Raw genomic sequence first — 16,334 nt, forward strand, 5'->3', positions numbered from 1 at the left:
GTATGGATATTGTGTTGCCCTTATCAGGCTTGTTTTGTGATTATTGATGTAGTTGTGGATTGGTCACTTTTGTTGTTTTATTTTCATTCCTAGTTTCTTTAGTTTTGTTAGTTATATATTTTTTTCAGTTGGGGGTGGCTTTTCTATCACACTTTATTGATAACGTCCAAATCAATAAGGGATTATTGATTTTTATTTCTAATGAAGTAGGTCTTTGTTTCTTTAATTAATCTTGTTCTTTAATATTTCTTATGGGATTAGCTAACCTAGGACTCGCCCATTTACTTCGATTTGAGTTAGGAAAAGGAAAATTGAGGTTGGAAAAGATTAATTAACAAGGATTTGAGGCTTTAAACCTCATCTAATAACTTAAGCTAGGAATAGAAAATTAACTTGAGATTCAATTGGTTGTGCTTAATATCACACTCTAGTGCTTGAAAAAGCTTAGAGTGAAATTTATTAATTTGGTTGGAAGACTTTCAATGAAAATTTTAAAAATCATTATCTATTAAAATAATCTCGCTCTTAGTTTCCTGAGAAACTGATAATGTTACCTTTATTCAGTTCAATGAATCAACGGCCTACAATCTATTTGCCGGTGGTCAGACAATGAGATTAGAGGTTCACTTCCAATCTCGTTACTTCCATTTAGATTCTGTATTATTCTGCACAACTTCGGCAACATTCAACATTATCATTTATCGAACATGTGGACGTGGTACATCCCACTTTGTCTGCTGGTGCCGTCACCATTAGAGGCTTAGAGCTTTCCTGAAGTGTAAAGTGTCAATGCCTTTTACATATCAATGCCATCCTACTTATTAAAATTCTCTTTAATATCTCCTAGTGCCAATTGCCCAAATAAAAAGGTTTTTTTCGGTTTCAGAAGTTGCTTAACTTTTGGCCAACTTGTTACTAATAATCAATACTTTTTGTACTATTATAAGTTTGAAAGAGATCATTAGATATCTGACTGTGTATACTCACATCAAATAATCTAAACATGAAGTAGAACAATTTGTCTCTAGAGGGTGCTGCTCTCTAGTTTCTTTCACTACTTGTATAGTTTGCACCTCTTTGTAAGCTTTTCCTATCAATAAATTTTGTGCCACACCTTACTCTTTTTGCTTATTTAGGACAAACTGTATACAGCTCTAGGGAAACTTACGATTCTCGTTAAGGAAGCTGGAGACGTTGTCCTGGCTTACCATCTAGTTGGGTAAATGCCTTTTTTAATCTCTTCTCATTTTCTTCTCTTCTCCTTTTCTCTAATAGGTCATTATGCATCTTCTTGTTGCTAATATGTCACTTGGGCAATAACATTGAATTTTAGTTGCACTTTTAAATTTTTCCCGGCTTTTAAAAGATGTGATATACAGTTTAGACCTGTTGTTCGCTGCTTTAAGATTTGGTTCTCTTGAGCCAAGGGGTGGATAAAAAGTGGACCAAAGTGGGCAAACAGTTTGATTCAATTCATCACTTTTTCCTACGCATTGCCTACACCTTCTGCTACTAAGAAACAACAAAAAGCTCTCTTTGTGTTTTCAGCAAGTCCTGAAGTAAGAACAAAAACTCAAGGGGCTAATACCTATTTTCTCTACTTGTGTATAGGTGAGGGGGTATGATATCAGGTGACTAACAATTTTTTTTATTTTTATTTTTTTTGAAAAAGGTAGGATTATGAAAAATCCTAGCATTTCTAGCTCAGTAAAAGAGAAGGAAGGAGTTGTGAAGATGGAGGAGGAAGAGGGTGTAAAGAGGAGCGGAAGTGAAAAGCCACCAGAGGATGGCTGTTGTCCCATTTGCTTTGGGAATTTCTCTTCATTGCAAAACCAACTGTGCTCACTGGTTTTGTCGTTCGTTTCTACCGTCTTTTGCTTTTCTTTTCAGAAGTTTGGGTGCTTTTGGTAGGGAAAATTTTGAAGTCAAAGTTTACTTGGGAAAATTTTCCAGTTTGGAATATCATTTTATGGATTTTTCTGTGTTTTGTTGAGTAAAGGTGAAACAACGTAGTAATTGCAGGGGCATGTCATATAGAGCAAAACATGACTACTTGAGTTATATTTGCAAGAAATCTGGACAAGCCCGGAATGCTATTTCACATTGTGGTGAGGAAATATTTTTTGTCGGCGAATTTTGTCGCTCATTGATGTATTATTTATGGTTTTGGGAATTTTTTAGTTGGCCTACTTGCTAAAGTTTAAGCTAAAGATGTTAAATTAACTAGTCTCACAAATTTTCGGTTTTGCAAATTACCTAACTGAGAACTTGCTCCAATTGGGCTCAAGAAACGTGATCTCAGATATGATGCTATTAGCATCTTTTGATAGGGAAAACTTCTGTGTGTTTACACACAATACACATGCACAAAAAGATATTTTTGATAGGGGAAAAGTTCTGTGTGTATGCACATAACACACGCACAAAAAGATAAGAGTGTCCCTTCAAGATATCCCAAGTGTCCCCCATGGTAAAGCTGAACCAAGAATTGGCCAACTAGTTGATTGCAACATATGCAAGTACCCACATTGAAATCTTACTACGCCGAGAAAGCTGAATTAGACATCTTTTAATAGGAACCATCATTGCATCACTATCGGGTTCAGGTGTTGGATCAAACTGAGTTGTTGCATTTGTTTCTATTTGCATCGTAACATTGACACCTCTAATACTATCTCCAGCCTTGTCAATCTTTAACCGGTTGCTCATTTTGCTGACTTCCTACTTCACCTGATGGCTCATTGCTAAATGCAGTTATCAATCCTTCTTCTCTGATATTCACATATGGTGCCTGATCAATGGATGATTCCAGGGGACTGACTATCCACTGTGGTAATATAAATTTCAAAAGTGCAAGAATGCGACTTGCAAGTGCTTTTCAGAAAGCGACCTACAAATTGAATTTCATATATGCGATTTAAGCTAATCTCATCTTCCAGACCATCTGTTACCTCAGTCAACTTTGAACACATGTAAATCACATTTCATATATGTATTTTGCATATTTTTGGAATTCCCAGAAAAATACATGCTAACGAAAATTTTCAGCCAAAATTCCAAAAATGATGTCCCTCCCCAAAAAATTAACGCTATCTTATTATGATTCCTCTTCATTATATTGACTAGTTCAAGGAATCGCCTGAAAAGAGAGAGAACAACTATTCCAACTCGTTATCCCCTCTTTCTCCGTTTCACATTGTCAAAAAGAGTGAGAATATTTGTTCCCCAAGATCTTCTCTTAAAGAAGTGTTGCAATCCCCTTGTTTCATGCTCAATGAATACTTCGTAATTTCAAACTACTTTTAACTTTTCTTCTTTCCATTCTATTTCTTTGTGACAATTAGAACACAATACTTTCATATTCTTGTTAGTAGGATGAAATTTCACCTGGAATAGTCAGTCCAAATGCAACATAAAATTAAAATCAAATGATTGAAATGGAGGAGGTTTAAAGTGCGTTATGTATCACGAACATACCTATCAAACTGAAAATAACTTCTATGGAATAGTTGTAAGATTAGCAATATTCTATGTGAGAATAAACAGAGATCCAACATACCTAAAGAAGAGTGTTCTAAGTATGCAAATGTTACAATGCACGAGTTGCCATACAAAATTAGACAAGATTAGAATGATCTGATACGCAAAGGTGGTAAAATAATGGATGTTCACTTGAAATGGTTAGACTGCCCAATATAGACCTCCAACTTGCATCCTTTTGTTAAGGAGGATTGCCATCACGATAACAACATTACCATTTCGACGGGCACGAGTTTCCCTCAACTTCAGAAGGGGTGCAAAGAGAGCAATTTTGATAATAGTTAACTGGTGAAAGGTCAAATCATCCAATATAAAGACGGTCAGCTTCTCGTGTATACTAAGGTTTCCTTCCCTTGCTTTCCCTGTATATCCATACAAATGTACCATTCTTCTATTCGTGAGCATTGCCAAGTTTCCACCAACATATAGTGAATCGCCGATAGATAAACTATGCTGCTCGGACTGTTTGAAAATGTTTGCAGGGTGCGTGTTGAATCCTCCAAAAATAGTGCATTATTGGGGGATCAGACACGATACAACAACATTTTTGGAGTCCAAACAACATAGTAGACAAATCCGTCTATATACAAGCCTTTATAGCATAGTGCATGATCATAAAGTTCTCTTTCACATCATCTTCTGTTCCTATTATCAATCTTCTCAAGTCTCTATACTTTTAACTTGTCTCATCCTCTTCTCCTTTCCTTTGCCGTTATTGCCTCCTTTTAAAGAAGCCAGTCGCGCCCTGTGCCTAAGAGCTCCAGCATTGATTGGAATTCCCCTTCTCAACACTCTATTCATGAGACTAATATACTTGTACCTCATTCTCATCAATGGATGTCTTTCCATCAATATGTTCTTGTTAAACGCCTCCCGCAAAACTATAGTATGCGTCCTGATTTTATTCGACAAGTAGAACATGCCAGGATGATGCACTAAAGCTTTTCTAAACCTTATTCCAAATCCTAAATAATCCCCCAAGCAATAAATATTCTCCCTTTCCGTTTTCTTTGATATAAGTAAGCTTAACAGTTCATGAATTACCCCTACTGTCCATTTCTCAGCTTGATCACTATTAGGAGCCAAATGAAATGCATCCTCATAAGGTGAAATGTAAGGCAAATTTTGCAACTCCTCAGCCCAATTTTTCACCCTTTTCTGCAAATCAAATCCTCTTGGTAAATTCATCGAATACCTTATATGCACTCTTTTCCCACCTTCAAAATCCTCACTTATCACTCTTTTTTCCATCACAGAAACAGCTAAATCCTTTCTCCATTTAACTAACTCCAACCCAAAAACCTCACAACCATTACAATCTTTAAAACCCATTTGACAAATCTGAAAATACTCTGGAAATTCAGGTAAAAAACTCAATAAATAATCACGAGGCAAACCCAAATCAAATTTAAATCTTTCAATAACATAAAAAGGAAGTCTTTTAGCTCTTGTAAGCATCAAAAGTTTCGCTAATCTTTCAGCTAAATCTTTACGATAATGTGAAAGACTAACAAAAAGGGTCTCATCATTATGCAAAGATACTGCATTTGGAGTTAGCTTTACATGTAGAGTAGATAATGGTATTGGTGGCCTGAAAGTCTTGAAAATAAAAGGGTAATTCTGGATGAATTTAAGGGCAGTTGTGGGAAGATTAAGTTGAGGTTTTAAAGGGGAAATTGTGTTAAGGGATAGAGATTTTGATGGGTGTGAGATGATTAAGTTTTTGAGAGAAAGTAATGGTTTGAGGTTCTTTTCTTTCTCTACTGCTTTATCCAAGTATGGGTCTTGTACCCATTTTACCCTTGCGTTTATGAATGTGCGGATTTGTCGCCGGAGATGGTGGTGGATGACGGTGGTTGTGGTGGCGGAGAAGCGAACCATGGTGGTAGTCACTTTGGTGAATTATGTTTTTTTAATGGAGAAATTTTATCATGTGTGACACATGACACGTCATACTTGTGTGGGGGACTAATCAGTGAAACTGTGGACCCCAAAATGGCCGAATTGCGGAGAAAGAAAGCTAAACTATCTTTTGGCAATTTTTCAGAATTACGGAGAAAGAAAGCTAAACTATCTCTTTTCTTTTTATTTACAGATTTTTTCTTTGTTAACAATGTATAATAATACAGTGGCGGAGCCAGAAATTTTGGTAAGGTTGTTCAAATGTTCACAAGTATATAATTTTTTTCCGATGAATGAGTGCAACGAATTTTTTTAACACCATCACTACACCCCCCTAAAAATTTATGATCCATTTAATTTCGCTAGTTATTATTGATAAATTTCATTGCTAGAAAACTCTTACGGTGATTATAATATCAAATGACAGCAACAACAACATACCCAGTGTACGTAATCCCACGAGTGGAGAACAACAAGGGGCATTCCGAGAATGTTACAAAGCGAGAGATAACGACTAATTAATTTTTTTTTTAAAAAAAAAAAAAGAACAAAGTTGGATAATTAAAATGTTCACAGAAGCAATTAGAAAAGAAAAGAGAACAAAATAAGTAGTAGCTAACTTGCAATTAGATTTCGTTGTCTTCTTTTTAACGATACGTCTTCTTTTTTTCTAGAAAATAAGAAGGAAAGAAGAAACACTAAAAGGAGCTTCAACAAATGAGTCCAACGTAACTCCAAATCAACATAGGAATAAACCAAATGCAAATCATAACTCAAATACAAGTAAGTTTAGTCGGAACATGGAAGAAAATAAGTGCAAATACAAATCAACCAAGTAGCTTCAGACATTGTTGGTATGTTTTTTTTTAAAGAAAGAAGATGACAATCGTTTGACGTAAGCTTTAAACCGTGACTTTTAGGTAAAATTGAACACTCTTAACCTCTAAGCTATCTATCTCAATTATTTTAAGGGTGTTCAAAATTTAATTTATATCCAGTTAACTATAATATCTAATCCATATACTAGTACCATCTTCCAGCCAAGGGTGTGCAGATGACCACCCTTGATCATGAGTGGCTCCGCCACTGTAATAATATATTGTGTATATATAGATTTATACATACATAGAAAGTTTTTCGTTTGAGAAACATTATACATATATAGAAATTATGAAATTACTATATTTTTATTTAGTGAAATTTTCTCTAATCTTCGATTTCTTTATCGGCACTTAATCATGTTTTTCGGTGAAAAAGGATTTAACAAGAAAATCAGTTATAGATTTATTTTTATAGGATTTGAATACAAGTGGGTCGTATCTAATCTCAAGAACTCTTTTATGAGTCCGGTCCGGAGTAGTGTTGATCTTGGGTAAGGCTTAATAAGACACAAAGATAATGAAAAGTGATTCAAGAAGCTAAAAATAAGTAAGTAACGGTCTCCTGTATATTGCTTCTTCCGAAGAAAATAATAGAGTTTACAAGAGCATGAAGAAGAAGATCCCCTTCCTTTTACTCTAAGCTAACTTTATATAAAGCCAACATTCAACTTTTCAAAATCTATAGTACGTGTGATGTGACCTTTCTGCAGACCCACTGTGCATACATGCCGCGACACTCTGATCGAGGACTGTGAACGTGGCTTGAGTTGGTGAGAGTGGAGGCCAGCTGGACGGATCCTCCAGCATTATTGAGAATCCGACCTTGCGAGCTAACCCCGGATGCACTTTTTACCCCATACAGATCATCTTCTCATGCTTTTCCTAATATGGACTAACAACTTTAACTCTTTTCAGTTTTAATTGTTTCAATCGAACTTTTTGAGTAATTTGGAAAACACAGTGCAATATATTTGGAGTTTCATATTGTCTCGGAGTTTTTAGTTTGTAAACATCATGTAAGCTGGAAAATGGTTGGGGCTTTGGTTGGCATTTGAGAGAGAGGAGCTGACAAAGTTACTACAGTAGTTTTTTATTGTAGTAATTTTTTATTTTATTTTAACTGAATATGAATGGATTTTGATAAGAGGAGTATGTGTATGTTAGAGTGAATGTGAGATTGTGTGTTCTGTGAGATACTGAGAAAAGAACAAAATAAAAAAATAAAATTGGAAAGGAGGTTCTACCGGCAAATTTACCAGAGATGATGAGAAAATTTTATTAGATGAGAGTTGAAAGTTTTACTAAAAAAAAAAAAAAAAAAAAACCTAATGTAGTGGGACCCAATTTCCACTTGTCACAATTTGAGAGAAGTCTAACACAACTAATGTTGGTTGGGTGAGACCCAAAGTAAAATTTTCCTATTTAATGACGAGCCCCGCACTTTTCTAACCCAAAAATAAATTTTTGGAACCAAACTAACTCATTAAAAAAAAGAACCTAAATAGGCTTTACGCACAGATTATGTGCGTAAAAGGACCAAAGTGTACATTTACACTTTAGTCCTTTCACGCACAGATTTTGTGCATGAAGTGGCTTCCCCCCCCCCCCCAACACCCCGACCTCCATTCTTTGGAAATCAAACTCAATTAAGCTTTTTTTCATACTTTGACCGAAAATTAGTGACGTTTCAAAACACCAGAATATAAATATTTTATATAGAACTTAATATTTATTTTTTTCGTGTACAATAATATTGACTCATTACATCAAGTATAAATATACATTTAGATCGTCGTTTTAGAGGTTGTAAAGTGCGCCGAAGTAAGTTTGAAAACTTGTTATACATATACATTTCGATCATTGTTATAGGGTTCTAATTAATTATGGACGTCGTACGAGTTATTATTAATCGATAATAAATACTAAAATAACTAATTATCATTAAAAAATTAATACCCAAAAATATATATAATATTAATATAAAATCTACATTTTATTTACAAATATACAATCTCCTGAGGCCTAAGGATCCTCCTAACCCCACCACCCTCACTATCATCAGGATCCTCTCTCCTCTTCTTAATGACAGGATGATTTATGGCATGATCACCCTTTCTTCCCTTCTTCAGGCCCTGGGTGAAAACATGCTTCCTGTGGGAGACGGCGGCGGTCTCCACCTGAGTAGCCTCAGTAGATGCCTCAGGAAATGACTCAATCGAAGGAGACTGGACCACAGGAGCAGAAGAATGAACCTGAAATAACATATAAACAATTTAATTTATATTTATCATAAACTAAACATGAAATAACATATAAACAATTATTTAATAAATTATTTCTTTGTAAAAAAACAAACCTGTGTGTCGACGCCCTCTTGAGATGGCTTGTCAGAGGGCTCCTTAGCTGGCTCCTCAACTGTCTCCTGAGCACTACCCGGGAGCTGTAGCTGGAGGTGGAGACGGGTCAATCTGAACGGGCGGAGACGGGTCCACAGGCGCAGAAGAATGAACCTATAATATATGTAAATAATTTAGTTTAGATTAATAAAATAATTAATTTATACATTATTTTATTGTAAAAAAACAAACCTGTGTGTCGACAGGCTCCTGAGATGGCATGTGAGAGGGCTCCTGAGAGGCCCGCGGAGCCGGAGATGCAGATGGTGCCATAGGCCCGGCTGTAGAACGAAGAAAGTAGTCATCGAAAATAATATCCAAGTCCTCATCTCCGTCTCCCATATGTAGATCACCAACTGGCACCTGCGGAAATGATGACCAAGGATCATAAGGTGGGACCTTCTCTAGCGTATATCCAGGTCTCTGTGAAGTCGACGGCCTGGAAGAAGAAGTCGACGGGATATCTGTAGCTGACGGAGCCTGACGGGCTATATCATCAGGCTCATCTACTAGACCTCTGCCAGCCCGACCACCTCTATCAGCCCTACCACCTTCAGGAACACCCTCTGGTACATCCTCATCGACACGATGCCACTTCTGTGCCTGTGTCATACCAGTATCGGTAAGATGAATTATCCATGCTGCATATGCCGCTATCCCGGAGTCGGTGGACTCCGTAAGGGGAATGCTCTCATGGCGTATCTTCAGAGTCATCTGTAGCTGCATATATTTGCAAAAATGGACAAGTACATAGGTCTACCAAACTATTCCACCTTATGTTTAATGACCCGCTTTCACCATTACGAGGTCATTGACCATAATTAAAATTTAAATTAAAAATATGTGATTTTCCGAAAGATAACTTTTTATATTTAATAGTAATAATAATAATTTAGTTTTAAACTTTCAATATATACTCCCTCCGTTAGCTTTTACTTGTCACATTTTACTTCTCAAGCGTCAAACTGCATGAACTTTGACTAATATTTTAGGATGTATTTTTTCATCGTATTAATATGAGAAGAATTACAACTTTTAATTTTTTTCGTATAGTTTCCGAACATTTAAATTTTATTTTTAAAATGTTAAATTAATCTAATTTAATTTAGTTCCAAAATTTAGTTAAAATGACTCTAAAAAATGAAACGTGGCAAGTAAAAGAGAAACGGAGGGAGATATTTTTTTGTCTCTTCTTTCATTTTCTTTTGCTTTGACTTTGATGAATTGGTCATATCCAACCAATAAAAAATATGGATAATGACTCACTCACTATTTACTCGATTTTGGGATCATAATCATTATGTAGAGATGACCTACCCGTTCAAAGTGTAGCATTGGAAAAGGTATAGTTTAACCAATCGTACCAATGAATTCCGCATTAATAAAGACAAGTCATGCACGTGTCCATGGGCTAATAATTTTCAACTTGAGTTTTCTTATTTACATAAATTGAAATATATTATAAATACACAATAAGGGTATACTTGTCATTGTCATACCAATTTCAGTATTGGAAATGCTATAACCCCTATGCTATATGTTATTGCATAAAAAATATGGTGGCGTGCCAATTTATTATTATTACTAGAAGTGATTAGTGCACGGGCCCAATATTTGAATATTAACACATATATTTCATCTTTTTCACCTAAAAATCAGTATAAGCATATAAAATTCACTATTATTTAGTATCATGTTTGGTTCTTCTTTATTTTTCTCATAAATAGGAGTAATAAATAAGTTATGCGGGATTTTCGTGTATTTTTTTTAATTTTATAGATATACGATTTTTGCATTATTAATGCATGCATCACATGAATCTCTATGTTACTTATCTTTGTAGTATAATTCTTACTAATACCTACAATATTAATCTCTATATAACTTATCTCTTAAACAAATGACCCTTAAGTAATAGCTTAGTTTAAGGTCTAACTGAAATGTGCATCTTATAATTAGTACAAACATAAATGTATATTATTTTTTTTATTCAAACTCATATATCATACAATTTAAATTATGATAATGGCAAATATGTGAGGACTTTAGTCTTACATTTTAATCAACTAATTTATGAGCTTTACTTTTTCAGTTGCTATTATATTTAGTTTTTTTTTTTTTAATTTGCATTATAGAAAAGGTAAACTAAAAATACCTAGGACAGAACCTTTTTTTAAAATAAAAATAAAAATTATCATTATGGAAAAGGAAAACTAAAAATATATAGGACAGAACAACTACTATTGTTTAACGGCTGCAAGAGAAAAATGGGCCCACATGTCGTACTGTGTTTCTCGTAAGTCACTGGGGAAACTGAAAAGCAGCAGTATCGGGACCCACATTCCAGAATGACATAAGCATAGCCTATGCAAAGTGGAAGGGTGTAATAGTCATGTTGTAAAAGTATTTATAAAGTAGCTACAGTGATATTCTTTTCTAACCAATGAGAAACAAATTTATCAGCCTAAATTACCTAACTACCCCCGGGACAGACAGGCATGTTGACGGAGTCGGAACCAAAATACCCTTAAAAAAAACATTTTAAATCAAAATAACTCAACAAAAAAAAAGTTATCAAAGTATCTTTAGCGCAGTATTTTACTGCGCTATAGTACTTCACGTAGATGGAGCCGTTAAGTGCTATAACGCAGTAAAATACTGCGCTATCCAAAAGATTCTCTCACCTATAGCGCATTATTTTACTGCGTTATAGGAGTTTGTCTCTCTCCTATAGCGTAGTAAAATACTGCGCTATATTACTTCACTATAACCCGATCGGGTTCCACCACTGGTCCCCTCCAGTGGCAAAAAAAATTTCAAAACGCCATTGGAGGCGAGCCAAGGTGATCCCCACGTCTTAAAAACGTCGTTTTCTATTAAATTTCATCCGGAAAGTGTAGATTCTCGGTATAATCAAGTCAAGGAGCAAAATTCTAAGTTCGAATTTTGAGAAAAAGCGGCGTACAACTCGATTAAAATAACTCTATAAAAAATCTTCGATTAAGGTTTTCTACTATGAACTTTTGTTATTATTTTGTTATATACATTATATTGCATGCATGTTTAACATTTAATCGTCGTTAATTTTCAAAAAAAATGCATAATTTTTTTATTTTTTTTTTGGGTTGATCGGGCTGGGCAGTGGCCTCAGCCACTATTCCTTTTTTTTTTTTTTTTTAATTCATTATTTGTTAAATGTTTATGAATTGTTAATTTGTTTCATGTTTATGAATTGTTAATTTGTTATATGTTTATGAGTTGTTAATTTGGTTAATTATTTATGAATTGTTAATTTATTATATGTTTATGAGTTGTTAATTTGGTTAATTATTTATGAATTGTTAATGAATTATTATTTTGTTAATTGAGTATTTGTTAAACATTCTTTATGAATTGAAAGAAGTTGATTGGTAATGAATTATTATGTTGTTAACACTTTGTTTGGATGATTATTATGTATTGTTTTGACATTTATCGTATTGTGTTGTATTGTATAGGACCAAATCAGTGGTTACATAAAATAGAACCCTTCGTCGTTACATAACAATAAAATTAAAGTAGCAATCAAAGCAAACATTTTATTTAAATTAACAACATAATATAATACAATAGGTAACAACCATCCAAACAAGTTGTAAACGATTATGAAATGTTAATCTATATAATTTTAAAAGCGTGAATATATATGTTAAATAAAAAAAGATTATCTTAAAAAGAATAGTTAAAGTTCTTCTTTTCATAAATACATAAGCTAACGAAAAAAATGTAAAGTTTATAGGAAAATATGTGGTCGACGAATATACTCTTTTAGTTTAATTTTATCGTAGTTGTGTTGGCTATTTGGTCAACTAAAAATATATCACATATTCAACGTTTTGTTCCAAACAAATATTACTGCTGAATTTCGATTAGTTAATATAATTTATCTTTCATTTCAAGAATAATGACTAATTTAGTTTGTACAGACCGGACTCTTTCATGGATCCGAATGTTCCCCCGACGCCCGATGCTCACCCGGGGCCCGCTGATAGATCAGTATTGTCTTTGCAAGACAATCATAGGTCAGAGTTATTATGGGTCGGTACTATAGGGATATCTACTAGGCTCCGTCCCCGTAGGCTGCAGAGAGCGTGGGCTCTTTTACGCGAGCACCCCCCACACCCTCGCGTGTTGGAGATATTGTTTCGGGGCGGCATCTACCGTTGTGTGTCCATTGGTCGGGTACAGCATGATTGGGCGCTCATCACGGCCATGGTTGAGCGGTGGAGGCCAGAGACACATACCTTCCATCTTCGCACTGGTGAGGCCACGATTACGCTTTAGGATGTGGAGGTCCTCTTTGGATTGCGGGTAGATGGAGAGCCACTGTACACTCGGTACGAGCCTCCTCCTGGTAGGACATGGGTGACGGAGTTGACTAGGCTCACCCACTTCGTGCCTGATGCCGCGGCCCAGATCTCGGGACAGAGTCGGGTTCAGCTTAGTGCACTCTGCACTTATTTGGAGGGTCTGGATCCGGTTGACGACGGCACCCCGCAGGACGATGTTGATCGTCATGCCCGTTTGTACCTGCTTATTATATTCGGGGGCATCTTGTTCCCGAATTCATCGGGTGCCTTTGTTAGTTTACGTTACTTGGTTTTCTTAGAGCATCTGGACCGCTTGGGAGACTACAGCTGGGGCGGTGCTGTTTTGGCGTATCTTTACAGATGCCTGTGTCGAGCGTCTATTGGTGCTGTCAGAGATGTGTGTGAATTTTTTGCTCTTCTCCAGGTAATATTTTAAGTGTGCGTTCCTTTAGTGTCAACAAACCTCTTGAAAGGACGACTAAAAAATCATATTTTCTAATATCGCTTACAGTTATGGGCGTGGGAGAGGATGCTGTCTTTTTAGCCCATACCTAATCATCACCTCGAGATTGACATGCCTTATGCGAGGAGGTGGACAGCGGGTTTTGACCGGGATGTCGATACGCACCACAATATTCTTCCATTCCGGGACCAGCTTGATCACATGACGGACGATGCGGTAAAACTATTTAAATTTACATTAATAATTTAATTAAACGTCTTTTCTACTCGGTGATCACTGATTTGTATTTATATGTTATGCAGCTATTTATATGGATGTCATACGCTACTATATTAGATGGTTTTCCCCCCTTCTGTAGGGCAGGTCAGGGGGTTTGGAGGTCGCGGTGTCCATTGATACACCTGAACATCGTAGAGGATCACATGCCCGAGCGTGTCTTACGACAGTTTGGGCATACACAGAGTATACCCCCTGATGTCCGTCATGAGCTCCGACACTACCAGCGGGACGATCGGGCTGCCGTTGATGACAATTTTTTGGCTTTCATGGATGTCCAGCTCCACCGTTGGGAGAACAAGTTGGGTACTTTAGCGATGGTCGGCCATTTGACTCCCATTGAGCAGTACATGCGCTGGTATCATCAGATCACACGCCGATTGATCGGCAACTCAGCTCTGCGTCCCCCTAGGGATGTAGGATACTCAGCACTCGCGGGGCAGTACGAGGCATTGGTAAGTTTATCGTATTTAGATTTATCTAATTTCATTAATTGTTACGTTTTAAAAATAATTTTTTTTTGTTTCTGTTAAACACAAATGCAGCTGGTGGCCATACAGTGTTTACGCATCTTGGGGTTAGAGCATATGCCTTACCCTGGGCTTGCGGGGCTTGCCGCGGAGATGATTAGGATTTCCGAGGATGGTATCCGGCAGGCAGGCGAGATTAGGCGCATGGCGGAGCCTGTTCCGGAGGCTGAGTATCAGGCAGCACCGGGTGCTCCCAGAGGAGGAGGACGCTGTGTTGCCGGAGGACGCCGTGCGCGTAGAGGACGCGGCGCTGCTGCTAGAGGACCTGGTGGTGGAGGACACCATCTGGTAGATGAGGCGGATGACGCCGATCCCATTCCAGAGGGTGTTCACGATCTAGTCCATCCGCAGCCCTTTCAGGACGGTGACAGCTCACCTGGGGACTCACCTACGTTTACGCCGGCGCTCTTACTTGCTGAGATACCCGGGTCTTCATCACAACCGAGCCAGGATGCATACATGGAGGAGCGTGATAACGTTGATTGGGCGACGTTACGCGCTTCATTAGCTGATGAGCGGCCTGTGAGGAATTTAGAGGGAGCCCGAATTCTCGACTTCGATGAGTTTTTGATCCCTGTTAGTATTTAAAATACTTATTTGTTCATTTAAATTATTTATTTTAAATATATATATATATATGTTACTCATTATTTAGTACTGTTTTATATTTTAGGATTCGGCGCCAGCGGGTCCATCAGAGCGACCCACTCAGGCATTTTCTCATGGGCCTGCCGAGCTAGCGATGTCTTCCCATGTGACTGTCGAGCCACATGTAAGTTTTTAATTAAAATTAGTTTTATTCAATATAAGGTCAATATTTAATATACATATTTGATCATTAAAAGTACTTATTATTTCATTTTTTTCATATTTTAGGATTCGGCGCCAGTGGGTCCACAGGAGCTGCCCATTCCGGAGCATTCTCATCAGCCTGCCGAGGCAGAGGTGTCTTCTCATGAGACTACCGAGGTGCATGTAAGTTTTTTACTTAAAACTAATTTTATTCAATATAAGGTAAATATTTATTTAATTTTTATAACCTTTACTTGGACTTCGAACAACATGTTGTCCAGGAGACTACCTCATATTCACCACCACACCCATCTCAGGAGCCTACAGACCCATCTCAAGAGCCTACTCAAGCGCCCGTTGACACACAGGTTTGATTAAATAAATAACGTCAATGTATTCAATATAAATAAAAAATGGTACTAATATTTATATACTTTTCAGGTTCATCCTTCGGCGCCTGCGGTGGCGACTCCCGACGAGGAAGAGGTCGAGTTTCCAGACCCAGCTCAGCCTGAGGTTCTGAGCGTGCCAGCGGGAACAGATCCCAAGAAGAAGCACGTTCTAGTTAAGGGCGCAAGGGCTAGGAGAAGAGGAGATGATCATGGCTTGGAGCGCCCGGTTATTAAGAGGAAAAAGGGCGATGGAGACGATGACGAGGGCGATGGGAATGGTATGAGCCTTAGGCCTAGGGATAGTCTCCGGCATACTACATGTGGGACCTATCCTCGATAGTGTATATACATTAGTGTTGTACAATTTATCGTAAATATTATCTATTTTTTGCATATTTATAAATATTATCTTAGTCTTTATTATTGTTTATAGTTTCACATCCTAAATTGATAATAAAAAAAAACGTGACTACGTAAAAAAGATAAACTACGTAAGAGGAGTGAAAATGTGATGTTATTGAAAATGGCGGACTCCTATAACGCAGTAAAATACTGCGCTATAGGTGAGAGAAAGTTTTGGATAGCGCAGTATTTTACTGCGTTATAGCACTTAACGACTCCGTTTCCGTGAAGTGCTATAGCGCAGTAAAATATTGCGCTAAAGGTACTTTAGTAACTTTTTTTTTGTTGGAATATTTTGATTCAAAATATTTTTTTTTTGGGCATTTTGGTTCCGGACTCCATGTTGACGTCGTGCCTGCTTATCCCCCTTTATTAGTTAGTATAATTACTGGATAAGAAAATAAATTGACT

The 16,334-nt window shown here is 36.8% G+C and overlaps 2 protein-coding genes across 13 annotated transcripts; one reads left to right on the forward strand and one right to left on the reverse strand.

Moving 5' to 3' along the window:
• Positions 1 to 445: 445 nt before the first annotated feature.
• On the forward strand, positions 446 to 3,271 carry LOC132598654 (uncharacterized). 12 transcript variants are annotated; one of them, XM_060311649.1, is made up of 5 exons: positions 450 to 621; positions 1,137 to 1,219; positions 1,677 to 1,856; positions 2,023 to 2,108; positions 2,755 to 3,271. In XM_060311649.1, exons 1-5 carry the CDS (start codon positions 610 to 612, stop codon positions 2,793 to 2,795), a joined length of 402 nt encoding a protein of 133 aa, XP_060167632.1. In that variant the 5' UTR covers positions 450 to 609; the 3' UTR covers positions 2,796 to 3,271. The 12 variants fall into 12 exon arrangements, 2 of the variants coding, with proteins under 2 accessions (XP_060167632.1, XP_060167631.1); XR_009566623.1 differs by lacking the exon at positions 2,755 to 3,271 and adding an exon at positions 1,380 to 1,559 and having other exon boundaries at positions 448 to 621; positions 1,673 to 2,742; XM_060311648.1 differs by lacking the exon at positions 2,755 to 3,271 and having other exon boundaries at positions 2,023 to 2,742.
• Positions 3,272 to 3,451: 180 nt separating this feature from the next.
• LOC132598653 (protein WHAT'S THIS FACTOR 9, mitochondrial) lies at positions 3,452 to 5,582 on the reverse strand. The gene has a single exon (XM_060311647.1). It carries the CDS (start codon positions 5,419 to 5,421, stop codon positions 4,201 to 4,203), a length of 1,221 nt encoding a protein of 406 aa, XP_060167630.1. The 5' UTR covers positions 5,422 to 5,582; the 3' UTR covers positions 3,452 to 4,200.
• Positions 5,583 to 16,334: the final 10,752 nt, after the last annotated feature.

The sequence above is a fragment of the Lycium barbarum genome, chromosome 6 (genome assembly GCF_019175385.1).
Source record: "Lycium barbarum isolate Lr01 chromosome 6, ASM1917538v2, whole genome shotgun sequence".
NCBI lineage: Eukaryota > Viridiplantae > Streptophyta > Magnoliopsida > Solanales > Solanaceae > Lycium > Lycium barbarum.